General features: G+C 41.9%; 1 protein-coding gene across 3 annotated transcripts; it reads left to right on the forward strand.

Annotated features, from left to right (window-relative positions):
- Positions 1-9,969: 9,969 nt before the first annotated feature.
- UGDH (UDP-glucose 6-dehydrogenase) lies at positions 9,970-22,662 on the forward strand (the record flags this gene model as incomplete). 3 transcript variants are annotated; one of them, XM_080343598.1, is made up of 11 exons in its annotated part: positions 9,970-10,131; positions 12,369-12,470; positions 13,876-14,076; positions 14,159-14,356; positions 14,850-14,997; positions 16,142-16,236; positions 18,772-18,902; positions 19,604-19,737; positions 20,876-20,967; positions 21,060-21,170; positions 22,552-22,662. In XM_080343598.1, the coding sequence occupies 11 exons, from the start codon at positions 9,970-9,972 to the stop codon at positions 22,660-22,662; spliced, it is 1,485 nt and encodes a 494-aa protein (XP_080199724.1). The 3 variants fall into 3 exon arrangements, with proteins under 3 accessions (XP_080199724.1, XP_080199725.1, XP_080199726.1); XM_080343599.1 differs by having other exon boundaries at positions 14,850-14,991; XM_080343600.1 differs by lacking the exon at positions 13,876-14,076.
- Positions 22,663-24,627: the final 1,965 nt, after the last annotated feature.

The raw sequence follows: 24,627 nt of genomic DNA on the forward strand, positions 1-24,627 counted from the left end.
GTTGAACCAACAAGAAAATATATATAATCTCCTACACTGACCTTTTCTCCAAGGATTTTTGGCCAGAATCGTTCACTATCAGATGCATAAAACCAATTGATTAAAAAGCCACCTGAAACAGGCTTCGTTTCAGACAGAGCACCACTCCTCATCCTGTTGGAAGTCGGTGAGATTTACAGCAGATGCTCCTCACTTGTGAGGGTCAGTCTCGCTTGACTTCAGTGTCTGTGTATGTATTGATAAAACTCACCATGTGCACCCAGCTCCAACAGTCTTGGCAAATGAACTTTTTGTTCAGAGTAATGTTGTGGTTTACATTTAAATGAACTATCTTTGCTTGAAATTCCTCTAAGTAATTGTCCCAGTGATTTTATACATGTATGCTTTCCTTATGTAAATTGCTATTTTAAATTTTCTATGTAAAAGAAAAAACATTGGAAATACTTTATTGTAAAATGTTTTACTAAAGAGCCAGGCCACTATCCCATGTCAAAATATATGCCTTTTAAATTCAGATACTCTCTCCAAGATATAACCTTCAGATCACCACTCTTAATTAAAATAAAAGGAACTAATTGTAGGACTTTTTTTTTGCCACTCTTATTCATGTTAGATAGTGCCTTACTCATCAAGTAGTTGCACTGAAGTTTGTGGGACTACTCTGAGATAATGTACTAGTAGCAGCTTTAGTAAGGGTGGCAGAAATCTGGCCTTTAGTGGTGTAGTTTGCAATGAAATAATTGTGTCATGGTTACAGATGTTTATGGTAAATTTTGAGAAGTCTGGAAGAGATTAGTAGTATGTGAAGCTTCAGGATACGAATAAATCTGTAACGAGGGTTTTAAACTTGGTTATGAAGAGACGCAAGTTGTAGCAACTTGGGAAATATGGAGGGAAGTTTACAATTATACCTTAGCTTAGAACTTTGTTAAAACAATAGCATTTTTAGCGTCTGCTTAACACAATTATTATACTCTGAAATGAGAAATCATATGTATTCATGTATTGTCTGCAGATCACTTAGCCTTGTAATGTTCATGATTGAAAAAGGAAGAGTGATGGTGTGATATACTTAATGTAAATCGGTGGTTTAAAATGTCTGAATTTTGCCAAACAAAAAATCATCTGTGCCATTCACAGTTTCCTAGTAATCTTTTACTGAGTACTTGGATTGGGATAAAGGGCTTGTACTATGCACTTTTTATGGACTTAACAAAATAAATAGCAATCATTAGTAACCTTTTATCTTTGTCTGTTAGTCTTCGTATAAGATGTAAGACTGCACCAACCTATCAATTTCTAAAGTAATTTGAAATAATCTAAAAGTAAGTATCAGTAAAAATGGCATATCATTTGTGTAATTTTTAAAACATCAATTCCAGCTTTCCTAACGGACACGTTCCTTCTGTATGCATCTCAAGCAAGTCAGAATGAATTATAAGTGGTTTCCAATGTTTAAGATACTTTGATGACCAACACAGATATCTCTGCCTTTTGCTCTTCAAAGTAGTTATGCAACCTAGTAAGTTAGAAGTACTACAGTAAGACAAGTAATGGCACAGGCCAAATATGCCAATTACGTTACTTCATTTTAGATCGAATCCTACTACTTTGGGATTTGCAGTCTGTTTTCTAGTCCCTGTTCTTGGCAGTGACACAGTGAGATGCTGAAGTTTGTACATCTCAGCTGGACGCAGAGCTGCTGTAAGGAAGATGCTCCAGTGGATCTGAGGCAGTGTGTAGAAGCAGTAGAGACCTGCTGCTCCCTCGCTGTTCCCGTGGGGTGCAGCGCTCCTCTTCCTCCGCAGGCAGAGTGTGAAATGCCTCGGCAGCAGCTCAGATCCCATGTCAGGGATTCCTCTGTTAATCCAAGGAAGAAAAGGAAAATGCCAGGGGGGCATTAGGGTTTAAAATAATACAGCTATCCAGAGAAAGTGGCAATAAATACCAGAGTATCAGAAACAAAATCAGAATTTTATTTTTAATAGTACTACTACTAATAAAAATTAATAAATTCTTTAGGCATCTGAGTCAATTTAGAAACTCTGTGGTCTTAATCAGAGATCATTAATGTCTGCTTATCAAGATTTACCCTTTTACTCAAACATGAGGTTATAAATAACTCCTAAAACTAAAGCTAAACTTAAGTACAGTTGTTAAGATGTTTGCCAAGGGTGCACATGCTTATCATGAAAAGTAATGCAGAAACGAAATTGCCACAAATTTAAATTAGCTTCAGAATCATAGAATGTCCTGAGTTGGAAGGGACATCAAGTCCAAGGTATCATCAAGTGCAGCTCCTGTCCCTGCACAGGACAACCCCACAGTTCACACCGTGTGTCTGAGGGCATTGTCATCTCTTCTTGAACACTGTCGGGCCTGGGGCTGTGACACCTCCCTGGGGAGCCTGTTCCAGTGCTCCAGCACCCTCTGAGTGAAGAACTTTTTCCTAATGTCCATCCTAAACCTTCCCTGGCGCACCTTCCTGCCATTCCCTCGGGTTCTGCCACTGATCAGCAGAGAGAAGAGATCAGCACCTGCCCCTCCTCCTCGCTGGCTTGTGAAGAAGCTGCACACCGTGATGAGGCCTCCCCTCAGTCTTCTCACATCCAACTATGTTGAAGGTATCTGCATCAGGCCTGGCTGTTCAGGACCACCAGGTAGTTGGAGAAGATTGCCCCAAAACCTGAAAAATAAATTGTATCTTCTCTAGGATGTTTGGGAGAAATACACCAAATCGTTGTAGCAAAGTATGCCATGAACATGAAGATGGTTCCTTGTGAAAATGGACAACTCATATTCATCTCTCTTTCTACCCTGACTTGTTCAGTACCAGCCAACAGCTTCCAGTGCAATTCACTGCAAAGACATGGACCTTGGGTGGGAGGAGCACAAACAGACTGTCTCATGGTGAACCACCTCCTCACTTGTAAAACAGCACAACTCTCTTGGCTTCCAGGGGGTTACACTCCTCAATGTCAGCTGAAGATTTGTCTCCACACAAGAATAACTGAACCTATGTTACCTGATCTTGTATCAAAATTATCACCAACTCCCACAGCAGGCACTTTGTAATTAAAGATAATAACTACAAGAATCTGGCTTCCACATCACCTTTTTAGCATCTGCAGATACAAGTGTTGGTCAAAGAGGGTATCTGAAACAAACATATTTCAATATACGACAATAAACATTAATTCACTGTATATATGCAGCTTTTAAAAGGTTTCACTGTTCTTGTTTGCATGGAAAATTAGATGGTAAAACATTTTATACAATGTTAATTGAAAATACAGCAGTAATTTCTAATCAAAGATAACAAGTAGCAGGATTTTGTTATTATGTCCTCCAAGCTATAAACAATGAAACTGAGGAATAATTTCTGTGACTATATAGTTTCAGACTTATACCTATTTTTAAAATGTTGAAGGTTATTTATTTCTCCAGATGTAAAAATACCCTTAAAATGTAAGAGAAGATACTAGAGCTGAGAAAATGTTTCTAAAGCAGACCAACAAAAACCCCCACCATTGTACAACATTCTCACGGTAACAGCAATTGCTATTTTAGAAAAGGTGGAGGAGCTCAGTTTAGAGCAGAACTTGTAGAGAAAATGATAAATGATAAACTGAATATTATTAGCAAGAAAATTATCCACAGAAGCCCTCAACAGGACTGGACTCTACACCAAGGACTGCATGTAGCACATCAAAATCTCCGTTGTGGTGATAGTGAGTAAAAATCCAGTTTCATCAGCTCTCCTAGTGTTTTCACAGAGCTTTGGTTTCCATCCTCAGCTTCATATAAATGAAATAGAAAATCCAAATAATAATTTTTCCCACTTCATCAAATATTAGCTTGCAATTTGAATCGCAAGTGCGTCTTGGCTCTGACACCACCTCTGGCTGTATGCTTCTGTTGGGCTTCTCTAAGAAGGGGAAAGAGATTAAGCCCCATTTTCAGGCATTCTGTAACAGTGGAGCAAATCTTCACCTTATTTTATGTGAACAAGTGTAAAGGCAATGGGACAACTCAGATGAGTAAAACCCTTCAAAGAAGTCATGCTACAAAATGATTTCTCTCCAGTGGGGCTATGATAAAAACCAGTGCCTCATCTGGCTGTTCTTCCATTGCATTAGTTTTAGCATTGAAGGCTTCCTTATTGTTTTATTGAAATGGCTGTTATGCCTGAAATGGCTCTCCTGTTGGGAGATTTAGTATGCTCCATGTTCAGAAAAGCAATGCTGCTGCTGAAGGAAAGGCTTTGATGTCTGCTCTAATGTGTGTGGTTTTCAGATCAGGGAAAAAACATAAAAAAGGCATTTACTACGCAATGGACAAGGCCACCAAATGTAATCACGCCTGGGAGGAAGTGTGAATAATTTTTGTGTATACTGAGAGATTTAAATAATCAAATTAGGGGAAAGTCATATACTGGAAAACAAAACGTCATGCAAGAACTAAAAGAACGGGGTTTGAGAGGACACTCTCAACAGAGTTTCAGGGTAGACTTGCCCTGATTTTTAAACGTTTTAATCCTGCCTGACTTTTGGTTTCAATTTATATTGCAATATTGTCCATGAGCCCAGCTGAAATTATTGTCCAGATGTTCTGGGCCCTGACCAGAAACTCAGTGCATTTTGGGACAAATTTTACCAATAATTGCAGTTTGGCACACTGGTTGTCACTAATGAAAATATTGCATTAGATTAATAATAAACTGTTTGGGCAAACTGTCAGACCAAACAGCAAAGTCTAAGCTCTGGTGAGCCAAAGAGGTGGAGGTGAGGAGAGGGCCCAAGTAGGGACGTGCCAGGCAGAAAATGTCTCTTGCAACAACTCAAAACAGCGGCTCTGTGCAGTTAACTGTTATGGTTGGCTCTGAGCACACGTAGGAGCTCTGGCACTCGGCTGCCTGTGTCCAAAACTGGTGTCCGGCTTGCTTTGTGCGGCTGCTGGAGCCCTTTCCAGAGGAACACGCATGCCCAGTCCCACATGTCCCTGTGTAATCTCCTTAGCTCCATCCCCTTCCTTCCTCTTAGTGCTGTAAAATACAAAGCACAGATTCAAATACTGATCCAACTGGTCTGTGGACAAGTCTTCCGGGCACTTCTGTGCCTCAGCCTGGGACTGCTGCCCGGTAGCTCAGATTTCCTGGTCACATGTGGGGTTGCCTCCTGGTTGTGCTGTGTCACAAGTTAAAGAAAGGCTTGATAGGCAATGGTGGTTGGTAAATCTGTGCCAGATGTCACTGCCACGCACTGATTACACAAACACAGCTACCTTTAGTTAATGATCAGCTAAATCTTTTGGGGAACTAGCGTGACAATAAACAGTCCCTACACATGATACAAAATGTCTTTCATAACCAGGGTTACTTACTGGCTTTTCCTCTTGCCTCCAACACCAGGGTGCTGGCCAGGAGATTACACAAGCATACACTGGCTTGCTCTTTCTTTTTTCCCCTCCCCTTCTCCCAGTCCCCCAAATCCTTCATAAATCATTATTTCTCTCTTGCACAATGGATCGGCTTGTACATGAGAGCTGGGGAGTGTCCCCTCTACCCAGCTGTGGCATTCAGATGGCCCTGCCCTCCATGGTTTCTGGAAAGTGGAGATAAGGCCTTGATCCCACTCCTCGATTTTTCTCACAGAGACAAGAACATAGGGTCTGATCTCACACTAGTACATCTCCCGGCCATTGAACTTTTATATTAAAAAGACATTACCACTTTCCTTGGCCAGATTTTTTGAAAGAAACAGTCTTAATTCTTCGGATTGCGTGCTGTTTGATCCTGCTGGTGCTAGCCTTTGCCTGAGCACACATTAAAGACCAGGTCCATGAGAGCATATAGCAAAGGGATCACTCATTTTCAGGATCAGATCAAGTTTAGATATGAGGCAGGCAACTGAACTGCTTAGGCCAGATCAGACTGAGGCAGAAGATGTACCTTCAGGTACCTAAGGAAATGTGTTGTCAAAACTTGAGTATCTTGATTTTGTATACCTTTTGGAGTCCATCTCCTAAGACTACATTATTGACTAGGATATAAACTCTGTCCTTTGTGTGTCTATAGTCTAAAAATTACAAGTATCTCTAAAAAAGCCTATTCTCCTTAAGTAGGTGCATATGAATTATGATAACCACCTTTCTTGGACATGGATGCTTCCGTGAATTACATTTCAGGCTGTTAATATCAGGATCTGCAAAGATGATCTCCTAGCAGGACGTGTGAGCAGTGCTCTCAGAAGTATAGATTACTTAAAGCTAAATTATCATGCAAATGACAATATTTAAAATGTAAAATCCTGAATGAATGGAACAGTGACTCATCAATCTTACCAGTAGCTCTCTCAAGCCTCATCTGCCTTGCAGCAGCCCAGGGCTGTGCTCCCCAAGCAGTGTGCTTCAGGAGGTTTAATGCTATGCCCTGAAGCCTTACATAAGCTTTATTGCCTCTGGGCAATTGTAAAAAATTCCGCGTGATAGAAAACGATGGGTCTGTCTGAACAGAAAAACAAAGAAAACCCCACCCACTAATTCAGAATTTATTCAGTAATGAGAGAGGAGACCCAAGCTCCATGCCCTTCTCATTCCAGTGATTCTGAGCCCTGCATTTTCCCCCTGCCAGCAGTACCCTCACCACCAGAGTGCAGGCTATAGGGAAACAAAAGCAGCCCTCATCACCCTTTCTGGGGAAGTTGTGCCATTCTGCAAGAGCAAATTCGAGATCCACATCCCAGGCAGGGGGTGTGACAGTGTAGTCTATCAATGAAGGCCCTTTGCTAAGAGAAAAGAGACTGAGGTCCATTGCCTGCTCCGAGGGCTGTTCAGGTGTTTGAAGCAGCTCTCAAATCACAGATCGCAATCCAGACCTTTCTCCTCCCAGGAAAGGGCCATGACTACCAGACCTGTATTCTCTTTCTAGCTCCTTTGCAAATCAGCATAGATGCAGGTGGAGAATTAGATCCCCATGTTTCTTTATAACCCACCGAACGCAGCACTCTCCTGAGACAGGTATGTCTGAAACCCCTGGCTGAAGAAGGCTCTCAGGCTCCTGCCCTCATTTTAGCAATCACTAAACCTCAACCAGGAGGTATGAGCTGACTCTAACAACTGCTAACTACTCATACATACAGCAGTATGTGAAGGCAACTCCTTCTTACAAACGTGGCCTCACACATAGTGACCACCACTGTGCTTAGAAAACCTATTAATTTGTCAGGCACACGCTAAGCACATTTATCATACAAAGACTTTTGAGGGGCCACGTAAAGGATCTGAAGTGGATTTGGCCTTTGCAAGAGAGCAACAGGTGTTTACAGAGGGACCAGACGAAGTTCTTAGTAGTAGCATTTATGGCTCTTCCGAGACCTCAGGAGACAGGGGTTTTGAAGATGATGGTATAGGTGAGACTGACTCCGTAGTGAGGGCTAGACTTCGCCTAGACTTCCCTGGAAAAAAGGATATGTCCAAAATTGAGACATCTGTGCAAATTAGCAATGAGACAAGACATTACTTGTTTTTACTTCAGGTGAACCCTGCACCTTTGCCAAGGGGTTCTTCGCCCAACCACACTGACCCTGCTAAGATTCCACCGTGAGATCGCAAATCTCAGTGGGCTCTTTCAGCACAGACGCACACATTTTACAGCGCCATTTCTAAAGGACCAGTGAGCTACAGTAGCTATTCACTTAAGCAGGCTCAGATTCTTCTAGGGCAGGGGTGTCAAACTCATTTTCAGTGGGGCCACATCGTTATACAGTCCTAAAATTACATTCAGCCCTTTGAAGGCAATTGCAAGGCTGATGTGGCCCCCGGTGAAAATGAGTTTGACACTCCTGGTCTAGGGAAAGATCAGATCCTCCAGGGTAAAATAGCAACACACTAGAACATAAAACAGAAACAATTATTTCAGTTTCTTTTTATATACTTTAACACCTATGGGCAAAAATGCCATATAAGAACAAGGCAATACTTTATTTGCATTGTTAACAAGGACATACATATAGTATCCACCTAATTTGGCAGTGTTTAACATAGAAACTGAAATCTGTTAAAAGCATAAATGATTGCAGTGTTGCAGATGCTGGAAAAAAAACCAAATAGCTTGTAGGAGATGCAGCATAAGTGAACTTGAATGCAATGGAGAAGATGGTAGATTTCTCAGTCTTTCTGCTCCCAAAGCCAGATGAAGCATACTAATAACATAGCACATTTATACAAAAGGCATAAGTAGTACCTAAGACTTTTGATACAACTAGGCAGTGTATCCTTGAGCAGTGCCCAGATCAGAGGGCAAGTAAGTGCGAGGTCATTGGTAACGTTGGCAATCTGGACTTTAAACACTGTATTTTACTGTTACCTACCCACATGACTTTGATGAGACAGCACTATACTGCAGGAGAGAGAACGTATTGTGAGTTTTGTTTCCCAGTAAGCACAGCTAAAGTACCGAAAATGATTCACACATGGGACCACCAAAATTTGTTTTCCTTACAGAAACACGTTGGGGCTGGGGGGAGCAGTTCAGTGAGGCACCCTGCTGATCTGTCAGCCCGCGGTGACCCGGACCTCGCCAAGGAGCCCCGGCCGGGCACCTGCAGCCCCGGCTGCCTGGGGACAGCGGCTGCAGGGGCTCCGGGGAAGCCCCCGCTCCCCACTGCCTGGGAACCCCTCCAGTGCCTCTCTGAGGGGCCACGCTGCCGCCCAGACCCCCCTCCCAGAAAGAGGCAGCGAGACCAGCCGCCAGTCCAGCCGCCCTGACGCAAAAAAGCCCAAATCCAGCAAGCGGAATGAGGTGTAAAACACGCCCGGACTGACCCGCGGGGAAAGGGGCCGCCGGAGGCGCGGTCCCGCCCGGGCTGGGGAGCGCCCCGGGAGGCGCCGCTCTCCCCTGTCAAGGCTGAGGGGAAGCCGCTGCGGCGAGGCCCGCCCAGCCCGGCCCGGCCCCGAGGCCAGGCCGCCGAGACCCCAGCCGGGCCCGGGGACCCTGCGGCCCCTCGGCCGCCCGCGCGGCGGCGGGCGCGGGCCGGCGCCTGAGGTGTCCCGCGCCCATTCGCCGGCGGCGGGAAGGGCGGGCGAGCTGTGCGCCGGCCTCCGGGGAAGGGAGGAGCCGGGGGCGGCCTCGCCCGCCGTGCCCGGGATGAAGCAGCCGCCTCAGCCCCGCGGCGGCCCTTTAAATAGCCGCCGCCGCTCGACTCGCAGTGGGGTGTTGTCCTGAGCTCGCCGAGCATCCTCTCCGCAGCCCTCTCGCTCGATCCGCGCCCACCCGCAGTAAGTCCCCGGGATGCGGCTTCGGTGCCGGCCGCGGGCTCCCATGCTGCCTTCCCTGGGGCGGTGGCGGCCTTTCCCGCCGGCTGCCGCCCTCCCCTGCCCCGGGGCCGAATTGCGGTCGGGGAGCCGCCCTCAGCCGCGGCCGGCGGGAACCTCTCACTGGGCTCCGGGGATGGAGTCCGCGGGGATCGGCCCCGGCCCGAGCCGCCCGGAGGGGAGCGGGGCCGCTTCCCGGTCGGCTCCTTGCACCGGGAAGGAGGCGGTGGCTGCGGCCTCGGCGCTGCCTGCGCCTTTCCCGGCCGAGGGGCTGCGGGGGCGCGGCCCGGGGGTCCCGGCCGATCGCGGCCTGGCGCGGCCCTGCCCGCCGGGGTCCGGCCCTGCGCGCTGCCGGCAGCGGCGGGCTCTGCTCCTCCGCCGTGGCACCGACAGTTCCGCGGCCCATGGGGCGGTATTTACGCCGGCAGGCTGCGGGGCCGTGTGTGCGGCGCTCCCCTGGGGCAGCTCCAGAGCCTCCCGGGCGAGAGAGTCACTGCAGGGCGGGAGATCAGCTGTGAGAAAACGCTCCTCTCTGTGGCAACACAATACAATCTCAAGTCATTGGTTCTCTCATATCTCCATGAATTGTTGGCCAGTGTTTTAATGTATAACTCCTTATTCTCTTCCTCCCCACTCCCTCCTCTTCCTAGATCAATCATGTTTGAAATTAAGAAGATCTGCTGCATTGGTGCTGGTTATGTTGGTGGGCCAACCTGTAGTGTTATTGCACAGATGTGTCCCAATATCAAAGTCACTGTTGTGGATGTCAATGAGGCCAGAATCAATGCCTGGAATTCAGATGCGCTCCCGATCTATGAGGTAAACATGTCTTGCTGCTGTCTTTTCCAGCCAACGTTGCATTTACTTCCCTCCCACCACATGGCATTTCCATAGGGCCCATTTCTGAAGCCTGATAAGTATAGCACAGTGATGTCCTTCAAAAAGAGTATTCTGAGACAGCTGCTTGTCACTACTGCTCATTAAACCAGATTCTTGAAATAACTTAGTATGTCTGGTGCCAGCAAGTATTTAAGGATTATATATGAAGGGTTTAGTAAGTAAAAATGTATTTATAGTGAGTTGTGCTAAATCATGTTGACTTTCTTTTGGGACCCAATTTAATCATAACATGGTCCTCTTACTCAGTTATAAATATTATCTGCTGTGTTGTAGCACAATATGAATGTAAGATTTATTCCCATTATGAACACTGCCAAAATCCAATCTGTGTTGCCCATCTTAACCATGTTGTAAGATGCGGACAGTCATTCCTTATTTACATGTATCGTAAACCTCCAGTCTCATCTGGGAAGACTAGGTCAGACAAAAAATATTTTAAATGTATCATACTGTCAGTCCTTCATTACAGAATTACTTGAATTGGGAGATATACATAAAGCAGTTTTTCTATTTTGCGTCTCTTAGCCCTTGTTATTTTTCTCTCTTTTTCACCCTTAAAGAGTAGCTCTGTTTTTCATTCTTTCATGAAATATTGCTTTTCTAGATTCAAATTATTTTCTTTAGTGAGAATGAAAACGTATCTTCACTTGTCTCCCAAACACAAGGCATGTTTCCTGGTACTAACAGTTACTGTCTTGTTGTAAGAAGTCTTCTGAATCCTGTTTCTGCTGTAAAACTAATGTATTTACTTTTTCCTCTCTTAAAACCAAACATATATTGTGGCTCTTTAGATGAAGATGAATAGATGTCCTTTGTCATACATATTCAAAGAAAGGTGTGTATAATGCTCAGATTAGCAGGTGAGACGAAAGGTCACGAAAGCAAGTACTTGTCTTCTATAAACCCTTAGACTGAGTGAGTTAAAGCAGAGCTAGTCTTGGCATGTTTTTTAAAAAAACAAACTCACAACATCTGTTTCCTGGAATGGTGTCCTTTGCTTACAAAGAATGTACAAAAACTGCCAAGAATTGGTTCAGGCAGTTGTGAAATTGAGTCATTGCACAGTGTGGTTTTTTGTATTTTTTGTTTTAGTTTTTTTTCTTTCCAGTGTCAGAAATAGTCTGGTGGGCTGCCTTTCTGTTTGCATCCCAGTAACACCATAGGTGGAACATGTGGTGATGTGATGCGTTGTCATACATGTTATTCTGCCTGTGCTGACCTTTGTTTTCCTTTTAAGTAGGTATTTGCTGTAAAGTGAGACAGCAAAAATGTCTTGCATAAGAAAGCTGCTTCTTTGTTTTCCTCTCTCTCCTTCCAATGAACTTTTGCCTTTCTGGCACGTAATCAAACATTTCATGTCATGATAGGTGTCTCAAATTGGAGATCTTACTGCCAGGTTACAATGTATTTTTCTTTTATCTATGACAACGATGTTTTAGTTCAATCATTTTGTAGATCATTCTAATAAAGAAGATTGCTCCTGTACACTATGGCTTCCGCCTCCTCTTGTCTGTGTTTAAGTGTTAAGGGAAGGGAAAGTGTTGTGGCATAGTATTTAGAATATCTACTATAAAGAATATAACTGAATTGTGCCTGTGATTTATCTGTGCAGTGGGTGTGGTGCTATGATTCGTTTAGTGTGGTCCAAATGCAACTGGTTGCCAAAAGGAGTGGTCTTTATCTCCTGTGCGTCACCACTGCCTTTCTTTCGCTGGCTCTGGGCTTGCTAATTTGGTGGAAGACTTCTTTGTGGTGGTGTTTGTGGTTTTTTTGTGATGAATAGGTTTTAGATGTGATGTTGAGAGGTCATGGAATGTGTAGCTGAGACAAAAGGGAAGTTTGGACCAACTTTTTCTTTGCATCCTGGGGAATGCTGTAAGACTTTACTTCTTGAATCTACCTGACATCATGTGATGGGTGTTTCTTTAACTGTTGCTCATGGTAACAGGATTGAGCGTGAGAATAACTGGGGCCTAAAATCTGGTTGTGCGAATAACTCAGTGTGGCTGAAAGTTTGGAAACATCATTTTGGGTGTTTTCAATAAGAAAGGGCTTTTTCTCCACTATGTAAATCTACAGAAGCTTTACTTTCTATCTGGGAGACTGAAAACCTGCATTAACCTTAACTGCTATTTTTTTTTTTCTGCTCTTTTCAGCCAGGGTTAAAAGAAGTGGTGGAATCCTGTCGAGGAAGAAATCTCTTCTTTTCCACCAGTATTGATGATGCCATTAGAGAAGCTGATCTTGTATTTATTTCTGTAAGTTTGAGTAGACAAGGTGGTTGTGTTTGTCTTTTCTTTGTTCTTTCTTATCAAATCATGTTACTCTAATGTTAGGACGAGGCCTTTGTTTTGTCATATAAATTCAGTTAGCAATGCCATGTCAGTGTGTTACAATTTTCCCCTTGTCTTTCTGTGTACTGTGGGAAAAAAGTTAAGTAAGCTTTTTATTTCATTCTAATCTGTTTCTTGTAGCCACTAGAATGTTTGACAAGTTAACAGGCTCTAAGTCAAAATGGTGAGGTTGATGTTTAGCTTGGTTAGAGATATGGGGTCTTAGAGCAAATCTGTGATTGCAGTGTACTACTGAAATCCATGGGACTTCAATAATGTTGACAGAGTTTTTAGAAGGGGATGCAAAATCATAGACTGATTATTGGGTTTCAAAGATTATTTATTTCTAGAAGCTTTTAAAAAGCAATGTATTAATGGAAGAGGGGCTGGCTTTAGTATTTTCTAACTGTTGTTGCCATTACTAGGAAGAAGATTCTGTCAAACATAAGCAGTGTGACCTTTTGTAATCCAGAAGGTTGTTCTTAATGCAAAATCAAAAAAAAAAAACCCAACAAAAAAGCCAAACAAACAAACAAAAAACCAAACAACCCTGCTGTTCATCTTGGTAGGCCACAGTTGAGTTATTTTTGTTACTTATGTCTTCTTTTCTTCAGAGCTCTTCTTTGTTAGGGCACCTCAGTGCAGAGCTCTCTTTCAGATAGTATTTTTCTCCATTTGTTAAGTCTAAAATGAATGCCGTTTGGCTGGATGACTGCCACTCATGCAGGCTATATATTGCCACCCATCCTTGGCTTAAACCATGCTGTTGTGCTTTAAATATTGTTGCCATTTCTTATTTCAGTTTGTAATGAAAAGGGTACTCTGTCTTAATCTAAATGATGTGTTTTCCCTCATGTTACCTTTTTTGTGTAATTCAGTATAGCAGTTTTTCAACAGCCGTACACTTAGGTTTCACTGCGGAATGGGTTTAAACCATAACTGCCTTACTAGCTGCAAGGTCCTTATGTGAATTTTTGCACTCCTGATGTGGGACAGGAAACAAAAGGTGGCTGGCTGTAATAGTGAAGAAATTACTGATGTTGTCAGAATAAGGACTAAGTTTCACCATGGCCCACAGAGCTGCTGTGAATTGCTCTTGTTTAAATTATATTTGAACAGTGGCCGATGAGCTTTCTTTAGAAGACAAAATGGGTAATTTAGAAAGCTAATAGCTGTTCATCTGATATGGTAACTAGAATAATTCTGGGGTAGAAGCAAGCTGGACTTTGGTAAGGTAAATGTCTGTCATTCTTAACACATGAGCTACTGACAAGGTGAAATTGTTAAGAGACCTGTAACATTTCTTGCCCCTCTATGTGTTTGTAACTAGGTTAACACTCCAACAAAGACCTATGGGATGGGAAAAGGTCGAGCAGCTGATCTGAAATACATTGAAGCTTGTGCCAGGCGCATTGTACAAAATTCGAATGGCTATAAAATTGTCACTGAAAAAAGCACGGTTCCAGTACGTGCTGCGGAGAGCATTCGTCGAATATTTGATGCTAATACTAAGCCTAACTTGGATTTGCAGGTAAGCATAATCTTTGAGTTGTGTATTTAAAGACTGGTTGTTGCTTTTGGCTTTTATCTGTTCTTTGTTTCTGTGCCTGTAGGTGCTGTCTAACCCAGAGTTCCTCGCAGAAGGAACAGCCATCAAGGACCTGAAGAACCCAGACAGAGTGCTTATCGGTGGAGATGATTCTCCAGAGGGACAGAAAGCTGTTCGTGCTCTTTGTGCTGTTTATGAGCACTGGGTGCCCAAAGAAAAAATCCTCACAACCAATACCTGGTCATCAGAACTTTCTAAACTGGTCAGTGTTACTCACTGCTGTTGTCTGCAATGAGCAAAAGGAGTAAATGAGACGAAGCTCAGAAGCAGAAGTTCTCTGACACTGAGTGATGCAGATGCAGTTAGGAAAAATCGGCGAGGTTGGGGAAAACCCAGTATCTGTCAAAGGGCATTAATCCTTTCTAATTATCTCAGCTGAGCTAATAGATTATATCAACTTTCTATGAAATCCTTTTTTTACTTTTATTGCTGTGTTATTTATTACAAAGAGGAAACCTCCAGTGGTGCAGAAACTGGTTGCCATCATAAAACATTTCAGGCTCTGCAAGTTAAGCACTTCATTATTTTGCTTAGATCCCATTAACTGGAATTTATGTATTATACTAGTTATATTACCATTTTGTAACTCAGAGTTACTTTAGATGCTAAAGTAATCCTTCCAGTAATAGTCCCCTTTCATCTAGGGGCATCATGGTTTCTGGAAGAATAAAGTTCTCTTTTTAATTTATTTACAGGCAGCTAATGCTTTCCTTGCCCAAAGAATCAGCAGCATTAACTCAATCAGTGCTCTGTGTGAAGCTACAGGAGCAGATGTTGAAGAAGTAGCAAGAGCTATTGGGACAGACCAAAGAATTGGAAACAAGTTTCTCAAAGCCAGTGTTGGTAAATAAAAATTCCTTTTTTTTTTTTTTCCCCCTCCTTCTGGGCTTCTGTTTAATAGTGCAGTAGGTCTACTAGTAGTGTTTTGAATTAAGTGATCTGATAGGCTAAAACCTTCTACAGCATGAGTGTGTGAAAAAATTGCTGTAAAGCAGTAGCATAAGTCACTTGTTTTCTGGTAAAATGTCTAGGACTGGGGTTGCTCTAGACCCTGGCAGTCTGAAATCTGAGAGTTCAGAGTGCATGCTTTATCCTGCCTGGGACATTGGAAGGAAGAGATACAACTTCATTTTTCTGAAGCATCACTGATGACAGTACTCTCCAAGATGTCTTCCCAGTTATAACTGCTGTGGTTTTGTTTGGCAGTTGCTGCCAGTGGCCTGAGGAAGATGCCTCTAGATAAGAATGTGTGATGGGAACTTCTAATTTGTGATGAATTCAGTTTAGATTTACCAGAGAGTAAGATGTAATAAAGTGGTGATCAGTGCAACAAACTTTGAAACTTGCATAACAAGACTAAAGCCCATCGTTATGGCTACACTCTTCATGCTAGCAAGATGTATGACTTTGAAATAACCTTATTGAATATAACTTCTTCTAGAGCCTATGCAAAAATGAAAAGTAGATAGCAATTATATTACCAAAATTTCTTGTACAATGTGTTCCTCTTGGACTCTAAGCAAAGTTCTAGGGGTTGAGGATCTCTCTAATTGTCTCAGTTCTCCCTTAGTCAGCTGTGGTGATCTTTTGGTTCTTGGCAATCATTAGATATCCATTTAGGAGTGGGGGAGGGAAGAACCTAATCTTAACATTTTGTGTTCTGAGAAATATTCATCTAAATACCTAGGCAGGGGGAGAGCAAACCCAGGAGCTTCTCCACCCACTTTTAATAATAAAAAAACTAGGGGCCTGGGACTGGATTAAAACTTTAGTGGGACCTGAAGCAGATTTTAGGGCTTCTGTAACAGACTGTTAGGTCCAGGAGTTGGATTTTGAGAGATCCTTAAAGTTTTCATTTGCTATCAGTGAAATACTGGGAAAAAATGTAATGCTGACTATGTAAATGATTGCCTAAAACTATTTGAGCCCAAAGACTGGGTTTGAGTAGTACCTTAGTCACTTGTAAAATAACCACTTTCTTTTTCAGGGTTTGGAGGTAGCTGTTTTCAGAAGGATGTCTTGAATTTAGTGTACCTCTGTGAGGCACTGAACTTACCTGAAGTAGCCCGCTACTGGCAACAGGTACAAGTTCTCCACTATTTTTTTTTTTTTTTAATGGGGTGATGTTTTATCAGCTCTCAGCTTTTCAGGCATTGTGCTTTTGAGCACCGTCTCCATGTAATGTGTTCCTACTTTAAGGAACAGATACCTTAATATTGATCATGTTTACATTTTAGGGCCCTCAGCCTAACACTTGCATTTCATATTCATGGGTGCTTAGGCTTTTTTGAGGTGAGTTAGGTTGTCTGGATCAAGTGGACTGGGAAGTTGTTTAGAAGCAGCAGTAGAAAATTTCAAGTACAAGCAAGTCTTCTTTTTGCACTTTGTTATCTCTGTCCACTTTGAATTCAGAGCTTATGATCTTTTCTTCAGGGTCTACCTTTACAGTTCCTTTTTCTGAAAGAACTCAGCAAAACTTGCTGTTCTTTTAAATAAACATGGTTGCTGCTGTTCCCTGGTTAATGTTAAGAATGATTAGGAAGTTGTGGATGCTTTCAGGCTTAGCACCAGTGCAGCAATACCAGGATGCTCAGTCTGTACTAGCAAGTGTTTTTTCTGTTAGCAGTGAAGGCATCTCACCCCTCTTCCCAGTGCTGACTGAGGAAGCAGCTTACACATATGTTATATGGTCAGAAGAACAGATTTGGTTTATTGTCCGAATGAAATACAAGGCTGCCTAGCAGATGCCCCCAGAATACAAAGCACATGATTTGCCTACATTACTAGCAGCTTTTCTTATTTTCAGTCTTCTTTTTGGCTAGCCTTTTTCCCCCTCACTTTTCTCCATCCTGGTCTGCTGCTAAATTAACAGCCTTCCCATGTTTACTTCCATTATTGGTCATTTGTGCCACATCCATACTGAAGTCCAATATTTCTTACACCGTTACCTACATCATCGTGGTTGTGTGCTACTGTCAGTGGGGTTACTTAGGCTCTATTGGCTTCACCGGGTTCTGTTCCCCCAAAGGCCCCTCATACTCCCTTCCAATTGTCTGAAGCTTGGCTGGATCTCACTCATAATTCCTGTATAACTACTTCCAAAACTCTGCCATCCTTCACAGTGCTATCTGTAACTTTTGTCAGCTTCTTACCGTGTGATGGCCAGTTGTTTTCTACATCCTGTTCAGATAGTTTAAACCTTCAGCCAGGGGCTAGACAGCAGCCTACTTACTTGCTTCTAACAATAACTCTTATATTAATTGCTTGGGACAAGGAAGATCTGGGTTTTATGCTGTCTGCCTCAAGAGGTTCAGATTGACATCTTCCTGAAAAATGTACTTCATTAGGATAGCCTAGTCCCTGATGGAGACGTTTGCAATCCCATCAGTGAAGTGAGACTAACATACTGTGTGAACCTTGTGTGGGACTTGGATGCATTGGCACAGCAGGAAAGAGAGAGCCAGGAAAGAGAGAGCCAGAGGTTTTGATATTTGCTTCAAGAACTACTGCTTTTACTCAATGTAAAATGTGAGCAGACAACTGATAATCCCTGGAGCTGCAGGAACTAACCATGTTACCTCAGTGATAATCTGATGAATAAGGAAAAGTTAATGCTCTCTTGAGAAAAACAAACAAACCCAAACAACAACAACAAAAAAGCCAAATTGCTTTGGTTCTCTGTCTTTGAGATCACAAGGGTCTTTCTCAAAATGCAACCTACTTCATATCTTAGCAACTCAGAGGCATAGGAACACTTATGATTTGCTCTGTGTGGAGGTGTTTTTTTTGTTTAACAAAAGCCTAAAAGGTTGCATTGTTAATGTAAGCAAACTAGTTTAAAGTGCTTTTAATGCTTTTGTGTGCTCTTGTTCTGTTTTAAGAGCAATATTTTGCAGTGTTTCTCTGTGACTTATTAAGTTGTGGACAAACAGGATAGTAAGAACAGCTGCTGCAGGGTTAGGATAAGGTGAAGAGTACAGTGTTCATTTAGTACAACCCCTTACATGCACCTTCTGCTTCCTGAGAGTGCTGTCATCTTGCAAAGGTCTACCTGCCCCAGCCCACGTTGGTCAAGTCCTCATGTAATGCACACACCTGTATAAGCAACTGTGTGAACCCCTTCTTTGTGGCCTGAGCACTGCACTGTCAGCAGCTCATCCCAGGGCACACTCATGGGAGACCTCAGACAAGTCTGAAGGACAGGATGCAAGTTCTGGAGGACATGTTGATCAGAGCAGCTCCAGAATCCTAACTCTTATTCTCTCTGGCCTTTACAGAGGACAGAGGTCTCCAACACTGAAGTCTTATTCACTTGAAAACACCTGAAGAAATATGTGTCCCTTTTACCTTGTCACCTGTTTTACATTACACATCACCACCCTGTTAAATTGCATAAATCACACTGCTTTTATTTCTTCTCTTCAAATAAACCTGGTTCAGCAATATCATTGTACTGTTTAGTTCATACCTTATGTTCCATAGACTGCTGCTGTTAATTCTCACTTCAGGTTGAAAATACCTTAAAAATCAAGAGGGACGTATAGTTCTTTCCAGTCCATGGTGAACATTGTCTAGATGAGGAAGCCTTATGTACCATCACGTTTTATATAATTTCAGGTAATAGACATGAATGATTATCAGAGAAGAAGATTTGCTTCCCGGATTATTGACAGCTTGTTCAATACTGTCACTGATAAGAAGATTGCTATTTTGGGGTTTGCATTCAAAAAGGATACTGGGGACACAAGGTAAGAAAGCAAATTCAGTTCATTAATGTAGGTTCCTTACACTTGTTGCCACCTATGCTGCCAAACCACCCTATTGAATTGTGTTAAGAAAACCAGATCAGATATAGGACCCTTAAATTCTTGTGACTGGATTGGCTTGTAACAAGCATTAGTCTCTCTTAAATGGGTGAGACAACTGATTCTTGCCCTCTACAATGTACCTGAATCATTCAGAAGCTAGAGCAGATAACTCTAGCCCATATTAACTTGCATAAGAGATTTTGAGCCCTTCCAGGAATTCTCCACAGGAAAGAATGTGAGTGTTTTTTACAACTGACTCCAAATTGCTATGTGAAGCCCAAGTTTCAGCTTTCTTTCTCAAAGGTGGTTAATTCTGTTTTCCTGTAAAGCTCAAACTTAATACAGTTCTCCCTAACTGCTCTTTGTGGGGAATGCTTATGCGATTGATGCCTTGTTAATTACAGTCAATAGAAGTCCTGAGGCTTAGTATCTCTCTTGTATGATTCAGCAAGAGACATGTAAATTTGTTTTTCATATTACTTTCCTTGGCATCCCTCAGTTTCAAGTTTGCTGCTGGCATGGATTACCACTAAGATGTTTAATGTAGAGCTGGTGTAAAAGCTCTGGCATTGTGTATCATGACACTTGAAGGCTTTCGTTACTTAAAATATGCTATCTGGTTCTCTGATTCACTTCCTTAGAGAGTCGTCCAGTATCTACATTAGCAAGTATTTAATGGATGAAGGAGCAAAGCTCCATATCTATGATCCTAAAGTACCTAAGGAACAAATCATCTTAGACCTCTCACATCCAGGTGTTTCAGAAGATAACCAAGGTAAGAATGCTCATGTAATACTTATTCTTGCCACCCCCTTCATACCTGCACTCCCCCAAAGAAGAAAACCCTCAGCCGATTCTCAAAATAAACTCACTTTCACATTTTCACCATGGCAATGATGTGCCGTTGGCTACACTTACTAGAGGATTAGAGCTGCTGACAGTACAGAGGATTACTGTAACTCTTGCCTCTTTCGCCATAGCTTTTATACATAAATGCTAATTCTGTACTATTGTATATTTTTCTTCTGAAAAATATTCATTTGAATACACACAAAGAACTTTCTCTGCTCAATTAAAAGGAAGAGAAAGAAGAATGTCTAGAAGTAGGAAAGACTAGTGTTGTTCTGTCAGCTCCTTTGTGTCCTGAGTCCTATCTTGCCTCAGTTCTTGCTTGCATATGTAAAGTAGAAATAAAGAAATATTTCTGGAATTCACTGTAAGGCATTCTCCCCCTCCCCTATATCACTTCCAAATTAATCTGTTCCCTTAAATTCAAGAAAACTTTAAAGTAATCTTGTATGACTGGAAGTTTATTGAGGAGGAGCAGGGAGTTATTTGGGATTTTTGTTTTCGTATTGGGAAGGGAGAGAAGGATAGACAGGGCTTCTAGAGGTGAAGAGAATGGAGGAAAACAAGCTGTGAAGAAGAGTGAAGGCTGTACATTATTTAACATACCCTTGAATTAGAGAGGGATGAGGGGGCTGCCTCTAGACAGCTGCTGAGGCAGTCAAAGGATGAAGGCAGCCCCTAGTGAGACGTGAATCTCTTCTACTGTGAACTGAGTGTTAAACAGCAACTGCAGTGTGCTGCTTGTGTACAGGCAGTGACCTCTGCGAGAGCTGGCATTTGAACTTCTAATTCTAGAGATGCTTTTAAATGTTTGAAGTTAGGCATTTGAATTCAATTTAAACGATCAAATGCCTTGGCTCTATTCAGATGCCAGGTACAAGCCGCTTTCACTTAAATAAGTAAAATCAAAGCGACAGATGTCTTTGTCAGGAAACATCTCTAGGTGAGTGACCTGAAACTCTCCTTGTTTGAGTAGGGCAAGGAATGCAACTTGTTCACCAGGAGTGCACCAGGTTGGTACTAAAGATGTGTGCAGAACAAAATTTTATTTTCCTTCGTTACAGTGTCTCGGTTGGTCACTATAAGTAATGATCCTTATGAAGCCTGTGATGGAGCTCATGCACTTGTAATTTGCACTGAATGGGATATGTTTAAGGTAAAAATGTTATCTTCAAATTAAACTGAAAAAAACAAAGCGGGAGTGTTGTGCTATTTATCTGTCCTATCTGTTTTAATTGCCCTTTACAGGAGTTGGATTATGAACGTATTCATAAGAAGATGCTGAAGCCTGCATTTATCTTTGATGGTAGGAGAGTTCTAGATGATCTTCACAATGAGCTACAAGTCATTGGCTTCCAGGTAATCAGCTGGGTGATGCTGATTCATGCATTTATTTTCCTTCTACTCTCTGTTCCCTCTTGCTACTCAGTCATTGCAGAGGAAAAACAAGGGGAAAAAGAAAAAACAAAACTCTTCAAGTGAGGATTTATATCTAAAACTGTCTGTACTTAAGCCTCTTTGCTAGTGCTCTCCTCTTTCTCCTGTACCTTCCTGTTCTTGTAGCCTGATGCTCTGTTAAAATCCAAGCTGCATCAGCCTATGCCATCAACATTCAGCAGTGTAAACATGCTTTGAAGCACTTACAGCATAGACAGAATTTGACTAATACTAGAATTGCCTGAATAATCTGACAGAATCATCTCAGCCAGGGACCATCAGAACAAAATCTACAAGCCAGATTAGATGGATGTTTCGTTTCATTCTGTGTACTCCTGAGTACTGTCTCTACTTGAATAATGGCCGTAGACTTCCTCTCTTGCTATTTTTCCCCTGCTTAAACTACACGTGATTATTACACTGTGAACAGGTTTGTAGAAAATGTTTTAACCAGTCGGTTGAGGCTGTTACTGGCAAATATGGTACATAGAGCTGACACAACTACCTGGTTACATCAGCAGACTCTGAAAAGAGTTGTTTAAACAGTCAGTCCTGGTATATGTCTAGAATATATTGATTAAATTTCTGTTAAACTTATTACTTAAGATATTTTGTGTTTTGATGCTTTGCAATTTAAACTATTGCACCTGTATTACTTAAGAGGAAAGTTACGGCTCTTCTCACCTCCTGGGCATCTGAACGATTTTACTAGCTGGTGTTTTGTGTTCTACAAGTTCTGTCCTCACTGATTTTTACGTTAGTCTGACCTAAAAGTTATGGGAACCTGTCTCACTCTTTGAATTTTGCAGTACTGGGCTTATGTGTGTCAGCTTTGTGACATACTTTTTCTTGTATAGAGTTGTCCGCTTTTAGCTTTTCACAGTCTGTTTCAAAAACATTCCACTGCATTAAGGATGAGAAGAGCTTCTTCTGTCTCGATTTACTGGATATAAACCTTTAGACAAAGGAGGTAAAACCCACTCTTTCTGAATACCCAGAAATATTTTATGATATTTGTACTGATAGTCCTGTGGAAGCTGAGGCACGTGAATGTTCAAATTGGCAAGATGCAGCTCTAAATAGGCAAAGCAGGCACCTGTGAAAAGCTATTTTTTAAAAAAGCTCTTTGCAACTCCGGTCCCAGAAACTGTAACCCTGGGCACACTGCACTTTCTGGCTTGTATTACTCTAATGTTCATGAACTGTAGTCACAGTCCTGGCTTTAGTTTGTGGATTCCTCATAGGCTTCCAGGATTTTGTTTAGCTTGCCATACTCACTTCCTAAATGTGTTTTCTCTTTCAGATTGAAACAATTGGGAAGAAGGTGTCAGCCAAAAGAATTCCTTTTGCTTCTTCATGTGAAATTCCTAAATTCAGCCTGCAGGACCCACCTGTCAAAAAGCCTAGAGTATAATGTTTAATAGGTACTGAAGGAATTCTGTGGACCTTCTTAGTGATAATTGTAAGCCTGTGCTTTTTTTTTTAAGGAAAGATATTTTTCATAAACTGAAAACCAATTTTACACTATAAATGGTACCTAGTACATGTGAATTCAGTCTATTTTCAAATCTCTATTTTTATAGCTTTTTTTTGTTACTGAAGATGGTACAGACCTGTTTTTAATAATGAATCATCTTTTAAGTGGAAAAGTTACCTTAAAACTGCAGACTTCTGCTTTCAGAAATGTTCCTAAACTGCACTTCACATGTTTCAAGTGATATGAGAGCAAAAGTAGAACGTCTTTTTACTTTAGTCCAGTTATGGACAGTGATCAGGAATTTTGATCTCACTGAGTCTTCATTTGCTTTTGGGGTTATTAGCCCAATTAAATGCTCGCTGTAACTGGAATTGAAGTCGGAAGAGAAGCTCCAAGTGAATTTGGTAGGATTTGGGTTGATCCCTAAAACAGAGGTAACTGCAGCAATCCTGCCCTGATCCTGGCTGGGATCAGTGGGCACTGATGCCGTCTAAACCATGTCTGTTGGGAGGCCAGATAGTTCTGCAGGCATCGATCATGTAATTAATAACAGGGTACTAGCAGCTATAAACTGATCCTTTGGCAGATCTTCACTTTTGATTCTTTGGTTGTCTTGCCTACATTCCATGTGCAGCCACATAAATTATCGATCTAATCAGATTCCTGGGGCAAGTTTTTCCTAAGTTACAGCAAGACAGCCAGTCTTCAGCAGAGGAGCATTCTGCTTGTTTGAACAATGAATTTAAGCAGAATTACCTTAATTTGGTGTCAGTCCAAGTAGAAAGTAAATATTGGCTTCAAAGCTACCTGATGATTATCTTTTTCCTTCCTTTCTGCTTAGGTACTTCATCTGAAAGCAGCTTTCTTAATGAATCTGCAAAAATTATTCTCTGCTGCTAAGAAATTATTGAAAATGAAAATTCAGCCCCATAAGTTAGTCAGCTTGCTACCTCATTAAATTAGCAGGAATGAATACTTCCTATGTTATCTTGTTATTTTTGCCTTTACTATGACTTTATTTCTACTTGTTTTTATTATTCTAAATTGGCCAGTGCTATTAAAATCCTTGAGATGATGAAGTTTGCGTTTGACTGGTTGCATGGCGTTGTCAAATGGAGGGGGGAGGGTAGAGAAGGATGGTCATAAACAGGTTTCAGACTAGAAGGCGTAGGTATCTCAGATAAATAATAGTTGTGTTGGGATGTTAGAGAATTTTCCTGTAACTAGTCACATAATACATTCTGAATTAATTCAACAGGTGTGCCTTCAGGTATGCCATATCAGTAGTTAAACAGAGCATAAGATCAGTGTCATCTTGGAAGCGAGTGCTATATTATCACAACTACCTACAGAAATATAGATAAAATTTAAGCTTTAGGACAGCTATTTAAAGATTTAAGGATGGTGTTATCTGACTGAAATAGCTGTGTCCTTGAGCCAGATGCTTTCCAGTTTTGCACATTAACGGATTCCACGTAGAGACTTAGTATGCAGCAATCTCTCAACACTTAGGGCAAACATGCCTTGGGCTTTTTGTCCCATCATAAGATTCTTTGGTGAGGAGTGTACCAGAAGCTAGACAAAATGAGTGGGAATTATGGAGGCTTGAAATCATACTGTCATCTTTCATCATGCCATCTCTTCTTCCCAGTTCATACAATACCCACAGAGCAGGGTTGACCCTTTGATACAGCTGTGTTTAAGCATTACAATCCAACTGGTGGGTCACCCTGTCTTTGCAGGCAGATATCTTGACTACCTCTGTCCCCATAGTGCTGGAGAGGGCAAGCTGGTAGTTTCTCCTTAGGGATTAAGAAGAGGGTCCTGACAAGTTGTGCTCGAAGGATCTCTTGTCCTGAGCTATGTTCAGGGGGAGCACAGCACTGTTTCAGGGCTTGTCTT

Source organism: Nesoenas mayeri (assembly GCF_963082525.1).
Source record: "Nesoenas mayeri genome assembly, chromosome: 4".
NCBI classification, from domain to species: domain Eukaryota; kingdom Metazoa; phylum Chordata; class Aves; order Columbiformes; family Columbidae; genus Nesoenas; species Nesoenas mayeri.